The 27,062-nt window shown below is 50.0% G+C and overlaps 10 protein-coding genes across 10 annotated transcripts; 4 read left to right on the top strand and 6 right to left on the bottom strand.

Moving 5' to 3' along the window:
- Positions 1-702: 702 nt before the first annotated feature.
- On the top strand, positions 703-1,990 carry PFICI_08507 (uncharacterized protein; the record flags this gene model as incomplete). The annotated part of the gene is made up of 3 exons (XM_007837088.1): positions 703-988; positions 1,054-1,692; positions 1,752-1,990. The coding sequence occupies 3 exons, from the start codon at positions 703-705 to the stop codon at positions 1,988-1,990; spliced, it is 1,164 nt and encodes a 387-aa protein (XP_007835279.1).
- A 137-nt stretch (positions 1,991-2,127) lies between these two features.
- On the bottom strand, positions 2,128-3,051 carry PFICI_08508 (uncharacterized protein; the record flags this gene model as incomplete). The annotated part of the gene is made up of 1 exon (XM_007837089.1): positions 2,128-3,051. One exon carries the CDS (start codon positions 3,049-3,051, stop codon positions 2,128-2,130), a length of 924 nt encoding a protein of 307 aa, XP_007835280.1.
- A 1,205-nt stretch (positions 3,052-4,256) lies between these two features.
- Positions 4,257-5,779, bottom strand: PFICI_08509 (uncharacterized protein; the record flags this gene model as incomplete). Its single annotated transcript, XM_007837090.1, has 5 exons — positions 4,257-5,201; positions 5,251-5,318; positions 5,378-5,414; positions 5,473-5,651; positions 5,716-5,779. The coding sequence occupies 5 exons, from the start codon at positions 5,777-5,779 to the stop codon at positions 4,257-4,259; spliced, it is 1,293 nt and encodes a 430-aa protein (XP_007835281.1).
- Positions 5,780-8,808: 3,029 nt separating this feature from the next.
- PFICI_08510 (uncharacterized protein) lies at positions 8,809-10,109 on the bottom strand (the record flags this gene model as incomplete). Its single annotated transcript, XM_007837091.1, has 4 exons — positions 8,809-9,062; positions 9,222-9,397; positions 9,497-9,612; positions 9,702-10,109. 4 exons carry the CDS (start codon positions 10,107-10,109, stop codon positions 8,809-8,811), a joined length of 954 nt encoding a protein of 317 aa, XP_007835282.1.
- Positions 10,110-13,225: 3,116 nt separating this feature from the next.
- PFICI_08511 (uncharacterized protein) lies at positions 13,226-13,962 on the top strand (the record flags this gene model as incomplete). The annotated part of the gene is made up of 2 exons (XM_007837092.1): positions 13,226-13,604; positions 13,655-13,962. The coding sequence occupies 2 exons, from the start codon at positions 13,226-13,228 to the stop codon at positions 13,960-13,962; spliced, it is 687 nt and encodes a 228-aa protein (XP_007835283.1).
- Positions 13,963-16,085: 2,123 nt separating this feature from the next.
- On the top strand, positions 16,086-18,848 carry PFICI_08512 (uncharacterized protein; the record flags this gene model as incomplete). Its single annotated transcript, XM_007837093.1, has 2 exons — positions 16,086-16,219; positions 16,271-18,848. The coding sequence occupies 2 exons, from the start codon at positions 16,086-16,088 to the stop codon at positions 18,846-18,848; spliced, it is 2,712 nt and encodes a 903-aa protein (XP_007835284.1).
- Positions 18,849-19,077: 229 nt separating this feature from the next.
- PFICI_08513 (uncharacterized protein) lies at positions 19,078-20,133 on the bottom strand (the record flags this gene model as incomplete). Its single annotated transcript, XM_007837094.1, has 2 exons — positions 19,078-19,261; positions 19,448-20,133. 2 exons carry the CDS (start codon positions 20,131-20,133, stop codon positions 19,078-19,080), a joined length of 870 nt encoding a protein of 289 aa, XP_007835285.1.
- Positions 20,134-21,193: 1,060 nt separating this feature from the next.
- PFICI_08514 (uncharacterized protein) lies at positions 21,194-22,249 on the bottom strand (the record flags this gene model as incomplete). Its single annotated transcript, XM_007837095.1, has 2 exons — positions 21,194-22,044; positions 22,234-22,249. 2 exons carry the CDS (start codon positions 22,247-22,249, stop codon positions 21,194-21,196), a joined length of 867 nt encoding a protein of 288 aa, XP_007835286.1.
- A 1,048-nt stretch (positions 22,250-23,297) lies between these two features.
- PFICI_08515 (uncharacterized protein) lies at positions 23,298-24,521 on the bottom strand (the record flags this gene model as incomplete). The annotated part of the gene is made up of 1 exon (XM_007837096.1): positions 23,298-24,521. The coding sequence occupies one exon, from the start codon at positions 24,519-24,521 to the stop codon at positions 23,298-23,300; it is 1,224 nt and encodes a 407-aa protein (XP_007835287.1).
- Positions 24,522-25,442: 921 nt separating this feature from the next.
- PFICI_08516 (uncharacterized protein) lies at positions 25,443-25,917 on the top strand (the record flags this gene model as incomplete). The annotated part of the gene is made up of 3 exons (XM_007837097.1): positions 25,443-25,481; positions 25,537-25,745; positions 25,815-25,917. The coding sequence occupies 3 exons, from the start codon at positions 25,443-25,445 to the stop codon at positions 25,915-25,917; spliced, it is 351 nt and encodes a 116-aa protein (XP_007835288.1).
- Between the last annotated feature and the right edge of the window lie 1,145 nt (positions 25,918-27,062).

The following is a 27,062-nucleotide window of genomic DNA, read 5'->3' on the forward strand; positions in this document are numbered from 1 at the left end:
CATTAAAAAATGTATAAGTTAATCTTTATTCTACTAAAGAGAGAAGCTAAAAAGCGATTATATACCCACGCAGGTGATCTGCGGTGGGTACTGACTACGTTAGTACGACAAAGATCTTGAAATTCTCTACACTAGCCATAAAAAGGCGAAAAATCGTATTATGGCATCAGCTTCAACTTCATCGGCCTCTGGCTATCAGAAGTCTGATTTGTCTGTGATGAAGCTCATCCTTCCAGTTGTTAGTAGTCCCAACCCAAGACAACCCTTGTAAGCGATCCACTGCTGTTTTATTGAGGACAAGGAAGTAGAGATGATTCGGTCTTACTGGAGCTAAGGGATTAATTCCGAGGCCAAATAGAGGCAGCACATTTGTGCTCTGGACGGTTTGTAAGCAGCCATAATTCGGTGCAGATCATGACTCGCGCCCCTATACACAGAAGTTAGTTAGCACATCTCACCATATATTAGCGGCAAAATGCATATGTCCATTTCTTCAGAGCTTGCCAGTGTATGTACGGAATAGTTCTTGTTGAAATGTAGGAATAAGTGGAGCGCTCTGCACCCATTTATATATTTGAGCATCAAGCCTCGGTTGGATGTGAATAATTCAACTTATACAACATTGATCACTCCATACCTATTATACATTTTCACGGTTCTCATTTACGCATGCGTATTAGTAACTTGAGTGTTGCAACCACCATGGCCACGATGAAAGCTCTAGTTGTAACTCCCAAGGACAAGCTTGTGTCTGTCCTAGATGTTTCCATTCCGGAGCCAGGACCCGGAGAAATCCTAATTCGTGTCGGCGCAGTCGCCCTGAACCGCGTCGACTGGCTTTATACGGCTAACCCCGTGGCCTCCCAGGATTACCGTGTGGTTGGCAGCGATTTCGCGGGTATTGTCACGAAAGTTGGCAAAGGCATCGAACAGCTCCCGGATCAGCGGGTTCAAGTAGGGGCGCGTGTTGCGGGCTTTGTGCAGGGTGGTAGGTCATGAAATCTTGGGAGAGAATTAAGCAGCACATGCTAATAATCGATTTTGAATATTCAGCCTGCTCAGTAAATGAACGAACAGGGGCATTTGCCCAGTATGTCGTTGCTGAATGGGATTTGACGTGGGCCGTTCCCGCAACGATGTCTCTAGAAGAGGCGGCAACTGTTAGCATGTGTGGTCTTACAGCCGCGCAAGGCGTCTTTAGCCGCCTACAACTTCCGTGTCCATTCAATACGACCGAAGGCTTTAGTCGGCTTGGTACGCAACCTGGAGAGCCTGTCAATGTTTTGATCAACGGAGCGACATCATCTTTGGGACTCTTCGCCGCGCAATTGGTTAGGCTAAGCCAACAGTGCTCCCAAACCCCAGTACGACTTATCGGTATAGCTAGCGCATCCAAACACGCCTTGCTACAAGAAGCCCCGTACAGCTACGATCATCTAATTGATTACCGACATACTGGTTGGCCCGAACAGGTGAAGAAGATTTGTGAATCTAGCCATGGCGTTCACTTTGCCATTGACGCCGTCTCCGTTTCACCGACAGTTGAACAGGTTGAAAGCACCCTAGCCCCTAACGGTCGCTTTGCCGTATACCGGAGTCCGGCTCTTGGAAAATTCGACATTACAAAGCTAAAGATCAAGCCGCTTATCGGGGCTGTGTGGGAGGGTTTGGGTGTAGAGATTGGCTATCAAGGTATGGAGAGTGTGGCTCTGTTTCGACTTTGCAAATAAATCTCTAATTATAATGGCTAGGTGCAAGTATACCGGCGAATCCAGCAGCCCGCCAATTTGCAGCAAGCTTCTTCACCTTCCTTGGCACTGAAGGTTCGCACGGGGAGCCGAGATTGGTAGCCAATCCAATTCGCAAAATGACCGGCGGTCTTGAAAATATCGCAAAAGACGGTCTTCCACTTGTCGGGCCAAATACGCCTGCCGGCGTTCGACCTGTCAGCGCTGAAAAGGTTGTCTATACTATTCAGGAGATTAGCTAGATAGTGTGACTTGGTGGGGGATACATGTATAACAACTGTGCAGAACCAAACCAACATCATTAGCACAAGCACCAATACCAGAAGAGTACCATACAATCTTTCAAGTGCTTCCGAAACCTTGCCGCTTTGATACATTGCTATTTACCAAAGCTAGCTGCACATTCCAACGCGAAACCAAAGCATCGAGCGTACCAACCCTGTGACCAATGACTCAACTCCACACAGTGAGGCGCCCCCGTCATCAAGCTGCCGTCGACGCGGGCACTATTTGCAAACGCTCGTGCGCAAGATTCAACCTCTTCCGTGGTTACCACAAAGAAAGGGTCATTGTCCACCAGAGAAAACATGACTGGTGTCGAGACGTGTGCCGCATACTTTTCTTTCCAGACAGGCAGCCATGCATCCTTAAAGGTAGCCACCTCCATCAGGGGTGTCTTAGCATTGAGCCGTTCTGTCTGTTCCAAAATTTCGTCTTCTACAGTACCCGGCTTGAACATGACGCTGTCCTTGGCCCACGATGGAAAGGTGACGTAGTCATCCCCATGAGCCTTGAATCCAGGGGATGTACTTTTCGCGGAGACCGACTGAGTAGCACCCATACCGCTTGTAATTATACCGCTAAGCGGGTAAGAGGGCTGCATGTCCTGTCCGTGCAGCGAAGCGGCGACGATACCACTCATGGCGCCTAGACTGTGACACAAGAGAACAATGCTATTGCATTGATTCGAGACCCCAAACTCTTGCCAAAGCTTAGGTAGGAGGTGTCTGTGAAGCATAAGACCGCTCGCGTGGTGGAAGTCAGATCCCTCTGGGATCGGCGAGACGCAACTGGTACCGCCATACCCCGGCCGGTTGATGGAAATGAATGGTATCCCAAAGAAGGAGCTCTGCCGAGATGCTGAATATTTCGGCGTGGCGTCAAAGTACTGGCAATCGTAGCATCCGCCGTGCAGGCCAACGATCAGCGGCCGGTGTTGTGCAGATGATGCTGAGAGGGGCGGGATGGAATGGATACCAGTCACTGTACCGCCGTTGGCCAGCGGGAGTTCAAAGGATTGCATCTTTGCTACAATGAGAGATCAACCAGCACACCAATCGACCAACACTGTCTTTAGTATTCCGTGCCTGCATCTTTCATATATACTAGCTACTTGAAGTCAATAGTTAAGAACAAATATATAAGTCAGTGGAATCGTCTAGTCCGCAATCGGCTCCGCACATTGGCAAAGGGTTTGAAAGATGAGTACGTAGATGGTGAACCACCTACATAATCGCTCAATGCTTGTGTCCTTCTTTTGGTTGTCTGGCGCTATCTCCGGGTAACGGCGGAGATAGAGGCGGACAAACCTCATTCACTCCGGTACCCTTTTTTTTTTCTCCTCCCCTTGCTCAGTACCCTCTTTTATTCTTGCACAAGACCCTGGGATGGTGGCGGCGACGGCGGCGTCAGTGGGGCCTGATCGAAATGCGAAAGAAAAGCTCAAGGCAAGTAGGAGAAGTATTTTCCCGGAATTTCAAACTTGAATCACGTGCTATTTACCACATTTCCAAGGGAGAGCGAAAATCTCTTCAAAGGACTCTTCTGCAACGGATCCGGAGAAAGATGTTAAACTTGGTGCGTGAAGAAGTAGGCGTTGAAATTGCGACGTACACGGTGGCCGGCGTACGCGACAGAGCAAGCATTGATGCTTGGATACAGGAAACGGTACGACTTTGAGGGCGACTAGATGGAGCTGCAAATTCTGCAGGTGTCCATCCCCAAGAATTTGGTATGCACCCAATTTGGAACGTAATAGACGGGTTTGGCAATTCACTCAAAATGTCAAGATCAATGGCATGCGCAATTGTGTTCGAGCTCAACTGAAGCACGTGGTCAACGCCAGGAAAGAAGGTGTCATGTCTTCGGGCTCAGTTGCGGTTGTTTGGGAGCATCGGTCGCCGGCACAGAAAAGTTGTCTGCTTACACAACTACCTAGCAAGCACGCCGTTTTTGGTTTGGCACGTCCGACCGCTATGTATTCTGCTTCTTATAACATACGGGTCGACGGAGTTTGTCCGTGAGTATAATAATTGTTAAATTTAAATGAGCTTTACCTAGCTATTACGAATAGGGACCCGAAGAATACACCGAGCTTGCGTCGCGCTGTTCCAACCTACCTGTCAAAGTCTATATCTTTCACCATCCAACCACTGTTGGGTGAAAACAACTCAACTAATACAACAAGTATTGTATTATACCGGTTATACCTTCTAACAAAAGCTATTTTTACATGCGTCCTGACTTCTCTCCGCTTTCCCGCGTCCACACCGTCGTCTTGCGCACATTGATACCCCCATGACTGCTGCCGTCTGAATAACTCGACAAGTCGTCCTCTGCATGACACGCGTGGTCCGCGACAATTTCCGTGTCCATCATGCCCCGACCGCGATCGCCGAGCTCCAGCTGGCTTTCCGTATCCGAGTCGCCGTCGACCCCGTTCGCCGCCCCACGCCTCCTTGTCGTTGTGATCGAAAAGACGCTCGAGAATTTATTGCTACTGCCACGCTGCCTCGAGTTGTGGAGTCTCTGCTTTGTACTGCTGCTGCCGTGGCTCCTCGAGTGTGGATGGGAGGCGGACTCGCTGCCGGAGGCGACGGTGCTGCCAAAGACCTTGGGTAGGTATTTCGAGAGGTATACGCGTATCGCTGGCAGGGAAATGACAATTATGGACACATTGACTTCTAATGCCGTCCATATCAAGGTGTCGGTATAGTCCCAGGTTGGATTGACGGTACGTGCAAATAGCACAATATAGCGTAGCCTGATACAACTCGTCAGGAGAATAAAAAACCCCAAACTAAACATGACGACTATGTTGAGCTTGTTGCGGTGACTCGTGTGGAGAGTCAGCGTCAGTGGCAGAGGTAGCAGCAACAGGCAGACGTCTTGAAATATCGATATCGACGCCGCCGTGTATGTGAGCGCATTAACGTTCAGACATTTGTGGCTTCCGTAAGTGCCCATCCATCCTTCCCAATTATAGTCGAGCGGTAGACACTGGAAGATTTGCAAAAAGACCATTACGATGCCGGTGCAGCTGACAAAACCGATTGCAATGTACACCGTGATGCGAAACCATCTGTTTGGGAAGATTCGCAGGAAAAAGCAGAGCATGACGAGTTTGCACAGAGCCAAAAGTGCTAGATAGAAGCTTTCGTCAATGAAGAAGAGCTGGAACGGCCATTAGCTTGTGATCAAAACAACAGATGATTAGCAATACCTTGAGTGCAGTGGTGACTGTAGAAGTGCTTTCCGTCCAAATGTCCACGCCAAATGCTGTAAGTCGTGCTGAGAATCGTAAGTCTCCGAGCGCCATGATGCTTTCCTTGATTGATGGTTTTACTCACCATATTGTCCCACAACTGTGAATGGTATGTAGAGCACCTACATTACCAGCGTCAACACAAGCTATGGATGGATCTCCCAGAGTGAGAGGACATACCAGGACGACAAACATGATGTAATCATCAACTCCATAATCACGACCGCTGTCATGCCGAGCGACAAAGTGCATGATTATGCAAGTCAAAGCCACAACCTCTACAGCAATGAATCCCCAAAGATCATTTCTTCGAGATCGGTAACTTCGATCGCATGCTGTGTCCTGCAGCCTCGAGATTGCTGAGAAGCACTGTTAGGTTATCTCTGGTGATCTAGACTGTCGAATGGCGCCGAGAGGACCTACCTAGTGACTGCTCAACAGTGCAAGAAGACAAGACACAAGCTTGCACTGAGTAGTAGAAATCCATGTCGGTGCAGATGCAAGTCGAGTTGGTGGCGACTTTGCAAGCCGATTCCGGTAATTGATCGAGAATGCATGTCAACTGAGGGAAACGTCAGAAGTTAGCATATATAGATCTTCACGTAGTATTTAAAACTTCAGAGGTATAATGGAGGTGAGAAGTCTTACGCCGCATGCTGGAAGTTGACTGGCATATTGCATCAAATCGGCCGCCTGGCATACCGCGGCCAGTGATGCCAATAATAACCAAAAGGTGCTCTGGAACCGCATTCTGTCGTATTCTCACCCGATCAACAGGCAACAAAGGAAAAGAGAATCTGGTCGCAGATGATGATGGACTGTAAGCCCCGTGGAAGACTTGAATCCTTGACACGGGCGGCTCTTCTCAATATCAATGCCCACACTGCAATGCAACCCGTGATCTATTATCCACTGAGACTTAGCAGAAGTGCCGGCATACATGTGCCGTCCGATACCGCCAATGTGTCCGAGTTTGGGGATATTCTTTGCCTATTCCAACGTAGTTGATGTGGTGTAGCCTTGGCATCCGTATAGTTTCGCCTGGGCTAGCGGAGGATTGTGCCCGAGAGCGTATAGTCGAGTCAGCGCGCTAGAACAGGCACGGCAGACTTAGTCTCTTCGCACGGGTGTCGTTTCTGGCACCAAATTTTCGTCTAGGTCTTAGTTGTGCCCTCCTCTCAACTTGTGTTGTTTGGTTTTCCCTTCCCGAGATCAGAATTAGTCGGCTTTTGATCTTGCGCAATGGGCGCGGCATGCGAGCCGATTGGGTCGCACCCAGATGTACGGCGTGTCGAACTTGAAATGTAGACGCCTGGTCTCCCGAACAGAGCGTATTCTACATTGCCATGAAGCCTAAATCATGCGCTTCGCAACACGAAGATCTGCACGTCGAAACAAGATGTGAAATAGGGAAAAGAAAGATGAAGAGTGGAAGACTTTTGCTTCAGGCGTATCGAGAATACAGTTGTGCATGGGTCGGGTAGCAATATGGTCAAGTTCAGCTCAGAAGTTTGCAATATACCAACATTATTTGCTTGTTTTGTTTAGGCGAGGCCCGTATATTGGTACAGCAGACTGCATCCAATGGACTGGATTCCATGAAAGTTAGAGTAACCCAAAAGAGGTCCATGGCCCGCTTCTTTCTGCATTGAACCTCGCTCGTTCCTCTCCTTTACCAAGCCTCGCAAGAACCACGTCCTTGAACCAGATGCAATGCCACGGACCTTTGAGAGAATAGCATCGGAGGAAAGAAATCAAAAGCCATGTTCATTTAGAGATGGGCAAGGTTCAAGAGTTGGGGGGTGTTAGGCGATGAATGCTTATTGGCTACAGGCCGTATATCCCGACCTTCCGGACGTGTTCTGGTCGTGTTGCACGAGGTCGAGCTGCCAACTGGGGATATAGGGAGGGGGAGGGGGGGTTCTACGCGAGGACGCGAGCATTAAAAAGCAATCGACGCCCTCGCCCTCCCTTTGTTTGACTTTTTACCCCTTGCGCGTCTGGGAGTAGGTTGATACAGTGGCTTGCAGATAAAGCGTGAAAGGTGTGTAGTGGATGCTAAATAGACAATGTATGGTGAAATATCCTGGTCGCAGATCCGGGAACCATGAGCATCAATGGAGACAGAACCGGCCCACCCACACCCATCGCTTCGGGAAGAGCTATCATGGCCAAGGGTCTTTGACGTTGGGCCTAGACTGTTTTTGCAGCTCACCTACCGCCAAAGCCGCCAACGCGGCTGGACTTTGGAACTCTTGTCGTTTGTGCTATCGAGATTGAACATTTGATCTTCTCAAAAAGACATGATTGCAGTTCCGCCGTCGACAGATCAATTGATGGTCATTCTACTTTTTCCCAGACCCGATCCCATCTGCGCGCTCTGACCCGACGCCTCTCCTGTCGAGGTCCAAGCTGCTCGTCCAACGATAGCCATGAAATCAATCCTTCAACTTCCGTCTAATCGTTAGACTCGGCAGCCAGCTTGCGGCATGAGCTTAGCAAGTCCTGTCGAAGGTCCACCAAAGCGCGACTAGGACATTAGAGTTGAGATGGTTTTCCGCTAGCACTTGGGGCACCGTGCTGACGCGTAGAGCCCAAGCTTTTCTATAATCATGCTGAAATGGCCGGTGCGATCACGGCGGGTGCTGCTTTTTCCTGATCTATTGCGACAATACTGAGTAGGGATTCTTCCTCAAATTCGTCTCAATGGAGATAGCAGAATGGTGGCGTTGAAATGCAATCTCGCTATGCGCCGCTGTACAAATCCATTGGTTATCTAGGTACGCATCGTGGCTTGAGCTGACAGACGTCAGAACCTTGGTTGGCTCGAGATCTGAAAGGCTATCGTCCTCCCCCTTGCAACTTGACCTAGCCATCCGCAAACCGCTGTCCACGACAAAAACTCCGCTCCGCATCCGATGGCAAAGGGAGATCGAGAAGTCGTAAGCTTAATGCCATCTCGTCCAACCAGGTCCCGAGCAAGATTGCTGAGGGTGTCATGAACCCCCTGGTCATCCCAGCAGCAAGGGATGGATGCGCGGCGCGACGCCATTAGACTGATTGACTGAATGAACCCCCACCCTTGAATTGCCCATATTGGGAAATACTGTCGTGCATATTCAAACCACCACCACCCACATCAAGCAAAGCAGTACTATTACTACGTCAGTCATGATCTTTGGCAGATTTTCATCCCATGTTTTTAAAAGTCAAATGGTTTCAGACATTGGGAAACATCATAGCTCAAGACTTGCATTCGAGCCGAGAGGCAGTTGGTCAGTTGATTGGTAATGCTATTACTTTGTCCTTCTTTCGATCTTCCTCCGCCTTCGCTCTGACACCAAGCACCACGTCCGAGCTCCTATGGAATGCATCAGTGACGACATTGCTGTTCTATGGATGGCGCTGTCCTTTTGACAGGATAAACCAGATGCGGAAATACTCTTTTCTGGAACACATTGCTCAAAACTCATTGCCGTCAAAATGCACGGGACTTGGATCGCCGATCAAGCTACTCTAGGCCGAACATGTCTTTTCGCAACCGGAGCAAGCCGCTCCAGGTGTTCGTGTCTCGCCGCCCGATGCCACGGCCGGGCCAGGGTTCGTGTAAGACGAGAGCTTGGAGTGAATGTTGATCAAGACACCCGGGTCGCTGGCCTTGATGGCACCGGGGAAGCTGACACCAGCCGGCACGGCAGCCGAGGAAGAGCCACCATCGACGGTAATTTGGTAGCAGGAAACATAAAATTGTGCGCCACCGGATGAGGATGCTGTAGTAAGAACACATGGTCAGTAAATTCTTTCTTACGTTAATGGGTTTGCCCACTCGAGCTTTCTTTGTCACCGAGAAGAGTGGATTTCAACCACTTATCCCGCCAAGTTCCGAATGCGCCTCTTGGATGTCAAGACATGAGTAATCGTCGCCTTACCTGTGTGTAGAGCAATGACCTCAGCTCGAAGCAAGTAATCTCCTGACGGTGTATTCGCTGGGATGGGCACGTCCATACGGCCACAGCAGCCGGACAGGTCCTTGGTCCCCCAATAGTCGTCGTCGCCTGACCCGGCCCCGGACTTGGCTGCCCAAGAGTTGGCAAAGATCTTGTACCTGAATAGGAAACCAAAAGTCAATTATGTTCAAAAACGCGTACGACATCTCGTATAACCACTTGACCTTGCTCAAGTGTTGAGAAATGGTAAATCTCACCAGGAACTTGACCCGTCTGCTGTGGATGCATCGGAAACTTTGCTCAGATACACATTGACAGGACCATAGTGAGCCCCGCCAATAGCCTCGTTTGCGCACTTTCGGTCACCGGGTTGCTATAGTCAAGCCATATGCGTCAGCTTCACATCATGGGGCTTCCATGACACTCTCAGCAATCCCCGAGGGCGGATGGAAAAGGCCATACCTGGTGCATCTCCACCGTGACGACCGAGCCGGGCTTAACGGCACATTTCCCAGAGACTCCCTTGGTGCCCCCAACATTGCATCGAATATCGGCGCTGGCTACGTTGGTGATGGGGCTGTTTGACGCGGGTAGTCGCACGCAGGTCGATCCCTTGTCCACCCCGTCGACCCAGAGTTGTTGGAACGTGGCATGGGCCGCAGCGTAGCGGACGGCTAGGGCGCTCAGCACGGTCAACTGAAAGTTCTTCATTATGGAGGTCTTGAAAGATGTTGATCTCGTGGAAACCGATGTTTTGAACAGAGAGGACTTGGCTTTGCAGTTGGTACACACACCCATGAGATCAGCGGCGCCATAGTCCTTATATGATGGACAAAACAACACGCGGAACTCGAGACCGCAGCCATTCATATTGATTCTCGCAAACCATCTTCCGTGACTTTCTCACTTACATTAACATGAGCCGCGAATAAGAGCTGGCTTGGCAAAAGGATTGGGTCGAGTCAGGGCGTCGCATTGCGGATAAAAGTACCGAGGCGGCTGAATTCAAAGTGGGCGCCAAACTCCACAAATTCTATCAATTCAATGGCCAAGAAGCTTGGTCCCGGGGTAGCAGATATAAGCTTATCAAAAAGATTAATATCGGCTCTTCGCCTGGTTGGTCTAATCTGCGTTCCGTGTCGGTTCACCACGGGCCATGGGACCTGATATCCGCAAAATTATAGCCCTCTTGATTGCCAACGTGCCTGCAGCTTCCCCATACTTTTCATCAATGAAATACCTGCTGACCTCGGAACATTTTGATGAGGTCATTGATTGGATCCACGAGGGATTTCTCGCAACAAGCATCATGTCAAGGGATTCTCAGTTCATTAACCTTTACAGCCACTTTCCAAAAGTCTGATGTGAAAAGTGATAACCCGAGACTCTAGATATAGAATGCAATAACATTGAATTGCCCGGCCTGTGTCACACATTCCCTGAGCGACCGTCATAGTCACATACCGCGCATGTCCTACAACAGTGTAACTTACGAATTCGTACCTAACCAAATCAACTGCTCAGCACTTAGTCGATGAATACAATAGGTATCAATAGAATTCTCGGAGATTCCTGGAGGAGATATATGGTGAAATATCAATTATATGTGATCTTTCACGGTTTGCCGTGTACTAGAGCAACATATACACGTACCACAGGCTGCTGAGCAGCACTTGGAGAATTCACATGACCTTGAAGGTAGATACCTAATCGACTGTACACAGCTCGAGGGTAATGAGCTCTTCTCTGCTAGTGTTCCTCACGCAGGCATTGTCAATTGACGGATTTCAAAAAGACCACGCTTCTGATATATCCTTCTAGCCTCATGCCTCATTAAGTTGAGCCTTCCCCCTTCTGTGGATGCATTAGGTTTCCTGTATGTATCTTTGATTTCGCATCCGGCTTTGCTGGGACTACGTTGCCTGTGCGCCATCTCACGAGGATTGTCCCATGAGGACTGAAGTTTTACAAACGAATTTGCACAAGATCGCTTTGTACTTAGCTCAGTTTCCTCGTTGGAGACCTGCGAGTTCTTTCCATTTGAATTCTCTTATTAACTAGCGTAATGGTATGCGAACTTACTCTTTCATAAAACGATCATGTCTCAACTAGGAGAAGGATTAGGTGAAGAACTGGACAGCTCTGTTGTGTCTGGGAGAAGAAATTGGCCGGCAGACCTTTGCAAGTTGCAAATGTCGTGTTTCGCCCTGGTAGTGACCATGACATCTATCTACCATGTGGCAAGATGATAGAAATACCATGTCGATAGTTGGCAAAGAGTGATATTCTTTGTTGCAATTTGAGGCACCTCAACATGACCAGGTAATCTGAGTTCTCTTCCTTATTTGGTCTGGTCGTGCACTGGAGTGTGGGTAGCTAGCTGTTTGCCAAGACCAAACTCTTCATTTATCTAGACTCGATGGAAATGCCGTCTGGAATCACATGATGGCAACTATCACATGGATCATGAGTGATGCATCCAAGAGAATCTGTTCTAGGGAATCGAGGCTTGGCACGACTTTGACTAGGCTGATGAGCAATCATGTATGTGTTTTCCCGGGTGGTGAATTTTTATATCCGAGAAGAGACCCGAGCAAACGCCGCAATTTGGGAGCCCTATCTCTTTTTCGGGGGGCGCTCCTGCATATCCAACTCCAGAATCAAATGTGTGGGTTGCGCTGCTAAAAATCCTTTGAATTCTAGTTCGGAGGTAGCCTCTCGGTCGTTGGGTAGTCCGAGGGGAAACTAGAAGAAAAAGACGCCAGAATGCAACAAAGGGAATCTCGTGACATATTACCGCAATTCTCATACTCCACCTGGGACCCGCCCTGAACTGCGGCGGCGATCGAGGTTATGCGGCTCCCTCATCGTGCATCATGCCTTTCTTTTCAAGGCACGATCACAATGTCATTTGTAGAAGGAAGCTTCTCCGCGCCATATCTCTCAGACATATGGGACGATCCATAATATCTCATCGTGGAGTCTCCGCGCCAAGAGACCTAGCTCAAGCAGTAGTGATCTGCGGGCCACCTGGAACTTGCGCATGCATACAAATTATGGTAAAAAGGCACGTGAGATAAGGTCCAAGGGCACCAAATCATTGCTTGTTGTGCTGTGTTCAATGTTGAGAAAAATCTCATTGAACAAACTCCAAAAATTTGAACCGACGTAGCCGGTTCATTTATCAAAAAGGCTTGGCAACTATATCGTCGTCGCAGTAGACTACTCTCCGCGCTCGGTTGCCGGAATCCATGTGCTAAAGATAGCCCAGATAGATAAGATCGAGCTGCCTCAACGGGCGCAATGCGGGCCAGGGCCAGGTAGTTGGAGCTTCAGTCGTCGACGCCTCCTCCAAAAGTCTCTCCTATAGGTATGTAGGTGGTAAATTACAGGAATGCAGTCCTTTTGGTATCTTCACGTTTCAGTGATTACGAGGCCAGTTGCACCGGAAATAGAGAATAGATGGATGCTGGTTGGACCGCTGGGTCAAGATTGACCAAACTCGGCGCTCAATTGCGTGATTGAGCAAAGATGCCCGGCTTGGCGGCGAGTGGGCGGCTGTGAGGGGGTCCACGCACCGGATCGGACAACCAATCCTCGGCCTTCGGTGCGGCGATGAGCTTGACCCATTCGTGATAAACCCTGGCTATTGTAGTATTTTGCCCAGACAAACCAGTGTATCTCAATGTCCAAGATATACGTTTGCATACATCCATACTTTGCATGTGAACCATGGCATGTCATGATTATTAGAAGAAAGCGTGCCGTGGACCCGGACTCGCACTCGCAGGATAGTTGAAAAAGTAGTAAAGAGCAGAGGTAAAAGCTCTGTGCTTATATGCATCGATAGCTTCAAAAATTCCTGGAATTTCTTGTCTGCATTATTTTATTTCTATCGAGACGATACCAAACGCACAGTCTGCGCACAATACAATTCCACTTGGGTATAGGTGTTCCTTGGCTATATTTCCTTCTCATCAGTCAAGATGCCGTTTGCAGTGTTGCCGATGCTAGTACCGGACATCACTCCGGTATACGATGTCTACTTTGAAGCCTTCAAGAATGCCCAGATTATGGAGTTCCTCTTCCCCGGAGGTGTCGATCGACAAGCTCACAAACATGGAACGACGCTCTGGCTACACCACGATCAGAACGGATACACAATCAAGTGCGTAGACTCGGAGACAGGCACTGTCGTCGGTATGGCCCAATGGGAGGTCTTTTGGCGCCCAGACAAGAACTCCTTGTGGAAGAAGCCAAAGGGGGCCGAATGGCTCAAGGGCGACAAGCGCAAAAAGGCCGAGACAGTCCTGGTCCCAAACTGGGCCATGAGAGATAAGCTCTTCGGTGGACGAAGGCACGTCTGTAAGTGGTCTGCTTGAAAGAACTCGATACGTATGCTGATAAACACTTAGATTGCGTCACAATGGCTACGCATCCCAAATACCAGCACAAAGGCATTGGTCGGTTGTTGCTTCAATGGGGTATTGACCTTGCAGAGCAGTTGGCTCTTCCCATATATCTAGAGTCATCCGACGTGGCCTTGTCACTGTTTGAGAAGGCAGGCTTCGAGAGATTGACCGACGAGAAGCTCGTCTACAAAGCTTCGGAGACTGGTCAGAAGGCGGACAAGGAAGTGCCAGTTCTGGTGAAGCTTCCATCCAAGGCGAACGGACTATCCTTCAGAGAATGGGCAAAGAAGGGCTACCCAGAGTCGTATTGATTGTAATCGTATATCAGCTTCTATTGTATAGTCAGTCTTTGGGTGTCAGTAGGTAAAGATTAACTTATCCTTCGAAAAGGTTTAGACGCAGTACCGCTGATGACAGCATGGAGCAGCAGCCATGAGACTGCTTCTCTTAGTTTTGGGTACAAAAAATTGCCAATGAGAACGCTTCACCACGCGGGCGATCCAAAAGGCCGGACAAGCACAAAGCTTTGACATCCAGTAAAGGGTCCCGGCCAAGTGTCACGCCACACGCGATGAGCGTCCATGCCAAACTGCTGCTTTGACCAATGTAGAGCTGCAAGATCTGACCAGCATCGTCGTCAATATGTCATTTCCGGACTCGGTGGCTTGAGTTCAAGTTGGTCCATCACATGCCTCAAGACAAGTCATCTCTGTTGTATGCACTGCCAACAAGAACTGGATTTTTGGTTTCCTCTCCATCGAGCTCCAGAGAGCAGCAAGGAGGGCATTTCGCATGGACAAAAGACGTTCATAAAAACCATGCTGTCGTCTCTGGCCTGATATTACACAGGCAGAGGGAAGTGGTCGATTGCTGTGAAGCAAATCGCCGAGGTTTTGGCGCCCAGTTGCCGTTGATTCTATCAATGACTCCCGGTTGATGCGCCTGGCCGGATCACACAAGTGACACATCAATGAGAGAATCATGATGTGGTTTCGGTCTGCGAACTGATGCTGCTAGGGGTGGATGAGTCTGAAATGCGATGCAAAGCAGATCGGGTTTCATGCCGATCGCTCAAGCTGTAGGATCGTGGCAATGGATTCGAAGGTACTGAAAGCGGATAGCAAGGCAATCGATGAAGTAGGCCAATGATGAGTCTTCTGTGGTAGCCGAATGGCACTCGCTTACTCTATCGAGCAATTCTGGCGAAGGAACCATCGGTGATGAAGAAGTAGAAGTCTCGGCAGCCTAGTTCTGTTTGTAGCCTGTGCTAAGCTCTCCTTCGAATCTCTGGGCGCACGTGTGGCAGAGTAGCCAACAAATATCCAGACAGGCAATCATGTTCAGAAGGACATCTCCTCAGTAGACATGCGGCTCACTTCGCCAAAACGATCCATGACGGCCAGAGTACACTTCCAGCGGCATTATGCTGACGAGCGGCCACCAGACCAGGGGCTCTTACATTAAACTCATAGCACAAGCCCTCACTCGCCTGACGGCGACTGGAATGCCCCATTGCCCTTCCACCATGCGGAGGCCCGCTCGGCGCACACTGCTTTTCAGCAGCGCACGGCATAACGAAGCGTTCCGACAGCTTAGAAGGCAAAGTTGGGCGACTATGAGCGCAAGACTTGAACCAAGTGATAGCTTAGGGTTAAGTTCCGAAACACCGTTCCCATCGGCCGGTTCTCCTCGCCTGGCAAACCACACGCGGCGAGCACGTTAGGACTGCTACGGACCTTGAGCTGCGACGTGCCAGACGGGAGTTGATAAGGCCCGGCCATGGGGTCCGTTGGACATTCCTTTCGGAAAACGAGAATCGGAGAACTGTTGGGAAGGCGAAGGTGCAAGTTGTATCATATCTTCGATCCTACAAGAGGAGCTTGGACGAGAGGACTTGTTCTTGAGGCGTCATGACGGACCAAACGAGAAGCTCAAGCCGTATCTCGAATAATCGTACGGCAAAGACATATTTCAGACGCCGGTCGCGCAAATCGTTAATGGTCGCCTTGGTGGCAGTTTGGTGTGATGGTATGGGGAAGACAAACAAGTGCGGCACGCGTTTCGCGTCGAGGCCGAATTTAGTGGACGTCGCGCCGGGGGAGCGCTAACACGTGCCCCTAGCAACCAACGGCGGGCGGGTGCTGGCCCTAACTAGGGACTAGACCTTGGGCGTGCATGTCTAGCACAGTCTAAAAAGCGGGCCGATTTGTTCATACTAGAGCCTCCCGCTGACGATGCTCTTTTTGCATCTTTGATTGACGGATGCTTGTACTAGGCACTGGCATCATTGCTCTCTATGATGAGGAGAACTAAGAATACTCGCATCGAACCAATTCAGTTCTTCCAGCGTGTATAAGAAACAAAGTATAGCCAATCCAGTAGCCATCCGAGACCGATCCGTGCTTTCCGTTGGCACCGGCCAAGCTGTCACAAGATGAATAATCTAGCCGGAACACAAGGCGCCCTTCAGTCCTCACTCGAAACTATAGGAACCAAAGCTTTCAACCCTGACAGTGAGGAAGCATCACGTGGAGAAGCTCAGCGCGAGTTCGGAAACCTCATATCAAGGTATGACCAAACATATTCTTGCTTGCGAACAGATTTTAAATGGTGACGCAGTACAGGGACCACATCTCTCATTGCAGCGCTGAATGCCCTCATCAAACCCAATCGGGTTCCAAGATGGCTCGCTTTGAGGTTCATGGATGTCTTGACACTCCTCCCCCAACGACCTGATGGTGTCAGGGCCACGCTAGAGTTCATTTTTTCTACCCATCCTTCGAGCACTGTAAAAGCTTCGGAAGCAGCCGGGCCGCAGAAGCAGGGCGCCAACATTACCATGGAAGCCATGAAAATGGCAGCCAACCTTTTGGCCACCCCTCCTGCCGGGGTCACGCCGGAGCAGTGGTTTCCGGGCATAGCGCCTCAACTTCTCGCGCTCCTCGATGGCGCCGAAGGTCCGGATCTGGTTAAAGTAGCTGCCTATGTCATTGGATTCGGCATATTGGGAAGGAGGCAGTTTGGCGCGCCAGGCACACCCGGGTGGCGATCATTTGCGGAACCTATGCTCGCAGCCATCAACCCCTCGCTGTCATCTGATAAAGCTGCCCATGAGACAATGATCTTCACTGCTGGCCCCGACGACATCGTTGATCTGCAGAAGGAGACGATAATCCGACAGCCGGTTCACTTGGCGCTGGCATTGAAGCGACTTACCTCTCAACTGAACTCGCATCCCAATCCCGGATTGACAACAAGGCTTCTTTCGCCCCTGGTAAAGCCACTGTGGACCCTCAGCTCTTGGCCTGAAGCCGACCTAGAGACTCGCGAGACAATCTGCTCTCCAGCAAGAAACTTGCTTTCCATCTACTTCAAAATCGCTGGGCAAGCAGAGAAATACTTAAACTTGGTCGACTTTCTTCTCTATAACGGAGATACTCTCTCTGAAAATTGGGTATGGCGCTACAGTCAGCAGGAGCCACAAATATGTGTTGTACGAGCCCGTGGTTCTGTCGCAAATGCAGTTGTGGAGCTTGACTGGGAAAGTTTGGGCCCCAAAGCGGTGTCTTTCGTTGAGATACTGCAATGTGCTGCCTCGGATACGGATATTTCAACCGTCTTTCTCACGCTCTTTCGCCGCTCGTTTGCAAAGCAACTCACGACGCAGCAAGATGTAGTCATGAAAGTCGACGAGGATGAAGAAAAGGAAGACCCCGTAAAACGTATAATCGAGTCACAAGTGCTGCAAGTCATGATGGATAGGATTCCCGACAAGTTGGTTGCAGACTCCAAAGGCCTACTTGAGCTTGCCAGCCAGGTGCTAGCTGATTTTGAGGCTTCGTCTGAGAATGCCGAGTCAGTGGCGGTCGCCTTGAGTCTTTTGAATATCGTCATCACAACACCGAACTTCCAGAGGTCGGACATGAATAAGGATGTCCTCAATTCTATCGAATCGTCTCTAGAGAGAATCAGCCAGGCTGGTCATCCCGACATTTCACAGACGGCCAAGAATCTCCGTCTGCTTCTTACCTACAGGGACGAAATCGAAGACCCCTTGGAGCGCACGACAGCACCTACGGACCGCCAGATCGAAGACCGCAAAACTTACAGCCTGGCAATGTCTTACATTACCCAGCTCGACTCACCTCCACCAGTCCGTGCCGAAGGACTCAACCTTATCTCGGGTCTCATCAAAGCAAACAGCTCGGTAGTTGATATTCAAGGCATTCTCGTTCTTTGTTCTTCTCTGCTTGGCCAGGAAGACGACTACATGAATGTCCGCGTCATGAAGCTTTTCGTGCAATTGTCAGAGAAGCATCCCAAATCAGTCCTAAAGGAACTTCTGGAACACTATGTTGATGCCGATGAGCGTGCCAATGTCGACACACGCCTGCGATTTGGCGAGTCCATCTTGCAGGTCGTGCAGCGGCTGGGTGACATGTTCTCAGGTGATGCCGCTATTCAAGTCGGCGAGAGCATGCTATCGATTGCTGGCCGACGTGGTCACCGAGCCAAGACTGAAGCAAAACAGAACCGGGAACAACGTCTCCGGGAACAAAAACAAAAGGCCGCCGAGAAGGCATGGGGTGGAGACGTGCCCGACCTGAGCGAGCTGCAAGAAGAGGGCAAGGGACAGACCGAAGAGGAAAAGGCTCGAGACGATGTCTTGGCCCAGATTCTTCAGGGCTGGGAAAGTAAGCGTGGCAGCGAAGATATTCGGATCCGAGCCTCTGCGCTCTCCGTCTTCTTGGTCGGCATGGAGACCAACATCGCCGGCTACGGCTCGACTTTAGTGGAAGCGAGCGTGGACTTGTGTCTGAACATTTTGACAATCGAGACGGAAATGGAAACAGCCATCCTAAGACGAGCTGCCATCGTACTCATTCTAACCTTTGTCAAGGCCCTCGCGGACGCTAGAGAAGCGGGCAAACGTCTGGGCTTTGGGTTGACGGATGCTAGTCGCGAGGAAATAACCAGGATTTTGGATTATGTAGCTGGCACAGACACCGACGGGTTGGTCCGGCAGCATGCCTCTGATGTGGCAGAAAGTCTGCGCAACTGGCAAATGACCAGCATGTTGCCAGAAATGAGAGCACCGCCAGCTGGGCTGGAGACACTCGCAGGACTCAATCTTGGAAGACCCGACTTGCCCGCTACGGCGCCTGCTGTAAGACCGAGGATTGAAGAGATTGAATGAGGAAGCAAAAGCTTGATTAATGGTTTTCTTGGGTTTCCTAGTGCCAGACCAAAGTACGCTGTGTGGGATTCCAAGCAGCTAGGTCCGCAATACTGGACTAGAATAGCTTTCTCATAGATGGAATTCCAACTCTTTCAGCATCAATAAAGTGACCTCAAGATGAACGCAATATTAATGCATCATGTCCAAACCATACAGTGTACATCCTTGAACAGCTCAGAACCCATCGCTAGTCAATGTCCATCCGCATACTATTGTCTTGGACTTCACCCACGTTCGCTACTGGCGTTTTCTCGCCCAAATCATCGCCCTGATTCTGTGCCAAACTCCTGGCGACCTCCTGTGCAATGTCTTGCTTGACTCGTGCTGCGGTCACCCTTCTAGAGGTCGCGCAGAAGCTTTCATAGCCATCGCTAATGGAGTAACCGTCAGCATCTTGTTTCTTGGCATTGGGGTGGATGTTTCGGGATGATAATGGAATTGTCATGTCTCGGCCCAGGTGTCTCGGGAAGATGCATAATCAACCACAGATATAAATAGCCTAGAGACACGCGTGACATCAAGGAGGGGAACACCATTGGCTCATGATCACGACTTACAGTTGAAACCCTCCATACCGTAACAAATCCAAAATCTGCGTAGTAACTGCCTCCCTGGGCGTATCCTTGGGGTGTGGCGCAATCCCAGGAACAAAGGCCGGGCCAAACTCGGCGGGCACACCATACGACACGCCCCTGACGCTGCGGCCCTCTAGGTTCTTGAGCATCTGCCGTTCCTCCTCTCGCGTCGGCGGCAGTCGCTTGGAGCGCGGGGTCGGCTGTCCCGCGTCTGCGAGCTCCATCTCGCGCGCCGCGGCTTCTTGATGGCACCGCCGTGCCTCCTGGAGGGTGAGGGTGGAAATGTTGCGCTTGACGGCCGTCATGTGGTCCTCGAGGTCGGTCAGGGCGCGGTCGACGCGGAGCGATGTAGCGGATGGGTTGGCGGCGGCGGCGGCGGCAGCAGCAGCATCAGACGATGAACCCGTTCTCTCAGGGGATGAGGGCAGAGAACGCGGCTTGGTAAAGTCAAAGGTGGCCGGGACATAGATTGCGGGCGCCATGCCAACGTGTTGTGGGATGTGATTCGGGGCGACTTGCGGCTTGGCGGCCGGAGTGTTGCTGCCGTTCCTGGATGGCTCTGGCGTCGTGGAGCGCGACTCGGGCTCCATCTCATCCGCGGTGATAGCGATGGGATGAGGCGAGCCCTGACGCCTCCGTCGGATGGCAGGATGTGGTGAGCCTGGCATTGTTTCCTCTGTGGTGTCGACACTGCTTGCACGCACGAGAAATTTGTTCGTTTGGCCCTTCTTGTGAGCCTTAGAAGGACTTGTAACACCGCTTGCGCCCGTGGTGTCGCTTTGCAGGACTCCTAAGCCTGGAAATTCCAAAATGTTTCATGAAAAGTCTGAGGGCATGATTCCTGTGCAAAAGATTAGTTACATGTTCGAAATGAATACGATACTGCCTGGATTACTGACTTGTAGAGTATCAATGACAAATGGTTTTGTTTGGATAGATCTCGCATATAATGTAGATAGGTAATTATTCCCAATCTTTAGTAGTTGGCAATGGTTGAAGATGTTAGAGTTTAGTCTCACAGACGAGACCTGCGCGACATACGTGGGGCTCTGGCTTGGTATGTACATTGGACCCTTGGTGCAGAATCGGGACATGGTTGCATCGCGTAAAAGGATGCGGTTGCAGTTCAATTTATTCATTATTGATTAATATGTGTCGTGTTATTGAATTCCAGATGTAAAGCTATAAAGGCCATGTCACAGCTGGACGCCTTTGATATGCAAATGAAGGGCCCCTTGTATTGTTCTCTGTCCTTGACATAATAAACATCAATTTTCGTAAACACCCCCGTTTCGTTTGCTCTTTACAGGAGTAAAGAATATGCCTGAGCATATCTGTCAAGTACGGTTCTTACAATGAAACACCATGGTCTGGTGGCATTGTCCAAAAGCGCATATATTTTGAATGACCAAACCGGCCCAGTGAAAGGCAGATGCCAGGTGCATTGCACATCAGCAATAAAGAAAGCTCGGAAGATCTATGTAAGACTGTGTATGGTGTGGCTTGCTTTCCAGCATCTTGGGCGTGGTCATACAAGTGAAATTGATTGTCTTAGTTCTGGTTTCACTGTCGATATATTGATGCTACAACTTTGAACTGATCAAATGTAGCAGACATGACTATGATTCGTTCGCTAGTAGTATAGTATATGGCGGCAGCATTTCATCATTGAGTAGACCCGTGGGTCTTTTTTTTCTTCCTTTTCTTTGGGGGTATAACCTAGGTCCATCATCTGGATGGCAAAACTCTCCGCGCATATTCTCGACCGATCTTGAGCGCCGACCTGCATAGATCCTCTAGCCTCCTGTCTTTGCGCCTCCGCATCCAAATGAGTATAATGATTAGTATAAATGAGTCAATGACCAGGTGCTTGATGGCTGTCCAAAAGAGCCACGATATCCAAGCAACAAAAGTTCTGTCCTTTTTGGATTTCCACTCCCTCCCAGTTGTAATCTGCTCCCTAAGCGCTGCGATCTCGGCCGACAAGCGCACCAGAGCTCTCTCTACTTTGCGCGACCACTTGTCACCTTTCTTGACATAGTCGCCTTCATCATCATCATCGGCAAGTCTTTCTCTATATTCTTTCTCGACCTCGTCGTCCTCGCTCATGGGACTGAGCATTTTCATGGGCCCTTCGGTCCCTGGCAACGGCTGCGCAAACTTCCGTATGGGCTCGGGCGAATTGTTGCCCTTTGGACTCGTCTCGCTCGTGCTCGGACTGTTGTTTTTGATTTGGTTCCAGACAAACTCGAGCTCCGACACGAGCTCCTGCGCGTCGGGGGTCGTCGCGAACCGGTGCATGGTCTCGATCAGGGCCTCGATGTACCGCCGCTTGGCCTCGGTCCTGCTCAGCCCGCGTTGGGCATTCCAGGCATCCCATTTGCCCTGCTCGCGGTGCAACTCGTCTGGGGTGACGCCTAGGGCCGCGTGCGACGGCCGTTCCATGACCCCGTCCACGTCCCCCTCCATTGCTTGCTTGTACAGGCCATAGAGCCGGAGTCGGTCTGCGGGTGGAGGCCGCGATGCGCCGGTTTTCGGAATCTTCTTTACTGTGTTTAGGGCATGGACAAATACGCGGTCTATTCGTGGAAGGAAACTGTGTTAGCCTTGAAAGCCATAGAGCTCATAAGAGTGTGTTTATTTGCTCGGTCTGTTGTGCTCATGTTGTCGTCATGGTCGACCGCGAGGCCTCGAAGCACGTGTGGATTGCGCTGCGATCGCTAGGGCCGGGAGTGATTGAGACAAGGGTCCAATGATTGACGACTCACCAACCGAGTCCGCCATTGGGACTGTTCATTTACAGGATCTTGAGCTTTCTGTAGTATAATTTTGATCGATTAAGATTATACGATAATATAGGTCATGGCCGAAGAGCTGCGACGCGTCGCTTTTCTTCTTTCTTCCTGGGTGCCCAATTCAACTGCAGCCGAGGAAGCTGCTGACGGGGGGATTGATCGTTCTGTTGGAGAAATGCCGACCAGCTGTTGCGCAGAAGTCGGGTGCTTGCGGCTCCGCGAATCGAATCAATCGCCAGAGACAGGGCTCGGTCGGCCCTGTGCAGTCACAGAATCTCGGGTAGGCTAATTGCACAAATAACAAACGGGCAAGACATAAAAGAAGTTGCGGATGTCTTGGTAGAGTGCGTTGTAATATGTCACGATTGGTATCCAAGCACTGAGGGTAAGTTATCATGAGATGGACCCATTGTCGACAAGTCCCACATGTGCTGCTAGAATGGGGAGCTTTCGGCGGTTGACCCTGGCATTTCATTTGCCTCGGCGCAGGGAACCGGGGGAAAGCTTTGGGTGCGCATACAGGTGCTTTAACTTTTTTAGGCGATGCGCTGTGCTACCGCCTTTAGTATGTTGGCCCTGACTGATGACTCGGAACACAGCTGGAGGTCGCAGTGCGTCAACGACATGTTTGCACACCCGACCAGACCCAATCCAGCGGGATCACTTCACCCGAGGGACGCATCCATGAATGAATTTGAAGCCGTCATTTGCGAATCATAATGCATCCTGTATTCCCGCCACCATTTCACGCTATTTGAGGCCGACCCTCCGCACTATATCTTATGCATGTTTACACAAATACCTCCACCTTGAGACATGTTGTATCATGTTGTATCTTGTCCTTAGGCAGGGTTTCGGGTTGGTAAAGAATTAGACAGTTCATGGCAATTATGTCGATTCTACTGCATGTCTTCTTACTCCATAGAATGCATACCTGTAGTCCGTTTCGGCTATGTCCTTAAATACCATAGCAGCCGCTAGCGGGTGGTGTGTCGAATGTGTACATGTGCACAGTTGTGACCTTGTCTATCCTACCCCTAACCTCGCTGAGCCTGCACTGCTGCATCGAAGTCCTTCTTCCTCTGAGCAAAGCGGCTAATCATCTTCTTGTTATCAAGAGCCATTTGCGCAGCCTTCGAACCTGCTTCCTTCTTGTTGAGTGCACTCCCGTATCCCATGTTGAAGTCCTTGACACCCCATCCGTGAAGGTAAACTCCTACTGTGTACCACGGCAACCCCGTTTTCTTCTCCGTCTTTGGTTCGCCTTGATCTCTATACTCTATGAGAACGTCCTTGCCTCCAAGAGCCTGAGAAAGTCGGACTTTTGGTGGCGCGAGTGGTTTGGGAGGGGCATCCGTAGAAGTTGCCGTGCTAGACTCGGATTTTGGCCGGTTGGCCATCAAGGGTGCTACAGTAGTAACAATAGGAGGCCGTTCCTGTCGTTCTCGGAACTCTTTGTGAAGCTCTTCTTCAAGCTCGCCCCTCCACAGGACCTTGATCCATGAGGCAGCGCTAGACAAGCCATGCTGAGGGTCGCCTAGAATAATGCCGGCAATGTAGGCCTCGAAAACATCACCCAGGACTTTCCCATACAGCTTCTTGGTCGCAGGAGCCATGTCGTTCTGGCCGCGAAACTCTGGTGGCAACTTGAGACGCTTGTTAAGTTCGTATTGCTGCGTATATTTTCCAAGCGTCTTGTTTCGAATCAGTAATTCGCGATACTGAGAGCAGCGACCCGCAGGTAGTTGGGGGAATGTTTGATAGATGAAGGCAGACGACATGAGATACAGGTATGCATCACCAATCCATTCCAATCTCTCATAGCTTCCAGTCGGATCTTTGGACAAGCCAGCGTGGGTGAAAACAGCACTCTCCAATGTAGTGTTACGAATTGTTGGTAGCGACGGCAATGGCCTGGCCTTGGCGTCATCGTGAGGTGTCCAAGGCGTGAGATCGATGGCGTGTGGAATGCGGACTGGAGCTGCCGACACATCTTGCAGCTTGGGAGCCTTGCTGGGAGGGGCCGAAGGCTGAGCATTGAGCTTCTCTATATTGTTGGCTATGTCTGCCGTGATTGCCCTTAGGCGGCTGCCACCCTCGATGTACCTATGCTGTTTGCCATCCTGAATATCCTGCTTTAGGCTCTGCGCAGCACGCAGCAGGTCTTGTGCTTGTTGGACGATCTGGGACACTGAACCAAGAACGTCTTCACTTGTGCTGCTCTCCGGCAGCGCAAAATCTGAGAATTGTCTTTTGGACATGACGATCAGTGACACTTGGCCGCACGATGCCCGAGGTCGACTGTCGAGTGTCACAAAACCGAATATTTTGGTGAGGTTGGAAAGAGACCGAGAGAAGAGTGGGGCTGCAGAATGCCGACGCAAATTTGGTGTGAAAAGATCGGTCCAACACACGATTTCGATTGTATGATTCGAAAATTTGTAATAATATCCTGCTTTACACACAGATGTAAAGAAGAAGTCTTTTCAATGATTTTGGGGACAAACGTCCAAGGGTACCAGGATTTTCCAACGTGTTTGTGCAACTTAGTATGAAATGGTATACCTCAGATCGACTCTAGTCATTAGTAGCCGGCTACATGTGTCCCATCAACTTTTGGGCGCCTTGTTGATCGCGATTGCCCGGTAGGCAAAAGGAATGCAGGTACAAATGATTTAAGATGTGTAGCCAAACACCAGCAAGGCTATTTTGTGGTCAACAAAGGATGAGTGGTATATAGCAAAGTAGACGGAACCACACAGGTGCTTGCAGAGGCTTCAATGCCTTCTAATGAATCCAGACTAGAGGTGGACATTGATTTCATAAACTTGCTTGCAGACAGGTTATGTAGAGGGTTTTTCTGTTATTTAATGCTCCCTGAGCGCCCCAGCTCAATTGAGTTTGTTGTCTGGCTTCAATGCTGTCTACATTTAATACATTAATGAGGCAGGTATTTGGTACTACTTACCAGACATCAACATCAATGGATTGAATGATACATACGTGCCTCGAAATGTGGGGCACCCAAATGAGGTACGTACCTGCGCGGCTGCTTATCGATAACACCATGACAAGCGACGAGCCCGATGGTCGCGCGGAAATTTGGACATCACGACAGGGGAGCTTCCAACGTCAAAGCAAGGCCTCATTCGCAGTGCTTCCGGGCCTTTGCAAGATACAAGATGTCGGTTCCACGAGCGCGGGTCCTTGACCTGATGAAGGTGCGTGTGCTACGACTATAATGCGCCACTCGGAAATCCTAACTCTGCCAACCAGAAACAATGCGAAATCTTCTCGACCACGTTTAACCCGACTGGCGTCCGCATGGGCAATAAGATCCTGCGTCAGCGATTGAAGGGACCGAGCATGAAGAACTACTATCCTCCAAAGGGTCCGCAATTAAGGGATCTCTACAAGCAATTCAAGAGCCTAGAGCTTGAGGGTGTCGATGAGGAGTGGGAGGACTGGCAAGAACATTTGGCTGGGTAAGGACGGCTCTTTGAGACAGACCGCGACCGCATAGACTGGATAGACATACTGACGACATTGAACAGGAGACAACAGCGTGGAAAGGCACCACCCAAGAAGAAGAGGACAGCTCCAGCAGCAGCAGGAGGTAAGCAACATCATGGTGGCCGTATCTGCAGACTTCACTAACGTGTGACCTTTCTCTCAGCCAAAAAGAAATAGGATACGATACGATAAAAGATATTATTCATACATGTACAACAATCGCGGCGTTTTTGGGAGATGTAGACAGCATCAATATGTCGATATCATCATGTCATCATGTGAACTCTTCGAATTCGAGCTCCAGTGTACTACCTTTGCGCTGTTTCAATTGACCAAAGACTCATGTCCCGACTTTCTTGGCAAGTCTAACATACAGCCGTCTACCCACAACCTCCTTCTCGGTTCATTCCAACCTGGGAATGAAAGGTACTCCGCCAGATGAATCATCCGCAAAGGTCAAGTGCTACTTGCTGTGACTTTTGGGCAGAAATGGAACTAAACTGAATAGAAACACACCTGTATCGAGGTCAGGCTGGGAGTCTGGCTACCATACATCAAGACGGCCATTGGACCTTTTTGAAGCGAGACTTTGAACGATTTTGCCTGTGCTGCACTTTAGAAAGCGGCCTTCGGACTCTCGCCACGATTTGTCTAACCCAGCAGATGTCGATGAGCAACCTCAATGGCGAGCGCAAGCAAACGCATTCCGATAACCATGGCCGGGTACTATTGAGATGGACCTTTCTCAATTCAAGATTTACTGCTGCCCCTCCAGCATTTTAGAGGCATCTTGAATGATAGGTTTCAGAAGCTAAGCAATGGCGCATGGTTGCGAGGGGCAACAAGAGAATCCAGGGCTTTTCATCCGATGTGGGAGTTCTATGATCGCCGTTTGCATCCCAGAGTGTTTCCCCGGTGCTGAACAAAGGAGACCTTATAGATCTAGATGAACAGCCTACATTCAACAACTCAGCACCAGTGGTGTAGTGGTACACATTACAACATTGTGAATTGAGACGGAGAAGGAGTACGGTCTACAGGGTCTCCCTCAAAGCTCCTCCATGGTTAAGGGTCGCTCCCTAGGACCATGAGAGAGAGTCGAGATGGAAATGACTGTAAGAATGGGCTCTGAGATCCTGCCAATATCTCAACCTTGGAAAGATCCAGGTTCAAATCCTGGCTGGTGCCTTTTTTTTTTCCTACCCTCTTCCCTTTTCACTTTTTTTTATCGCTCAATAGTCTTTCCCCTTTTGTTCTCTCTATTTCTCTGATGACAACTCTTGGTTCAT

This window comes from Pestalotiopsis fici (genome assembly GCF_000516985.1).
Source record: "Pestalotiopsis fici W106-1 unplaced genomic scaffold PFICI_Scf_6, whole genome shotgun sequence".
NCBI lineage: Eukaryota > Fungi > Ascomycota > Sordariomycetes > Amphisphaeriales > Sporocadaceae > Pestalotiopsis > Pestalotiopsis fici.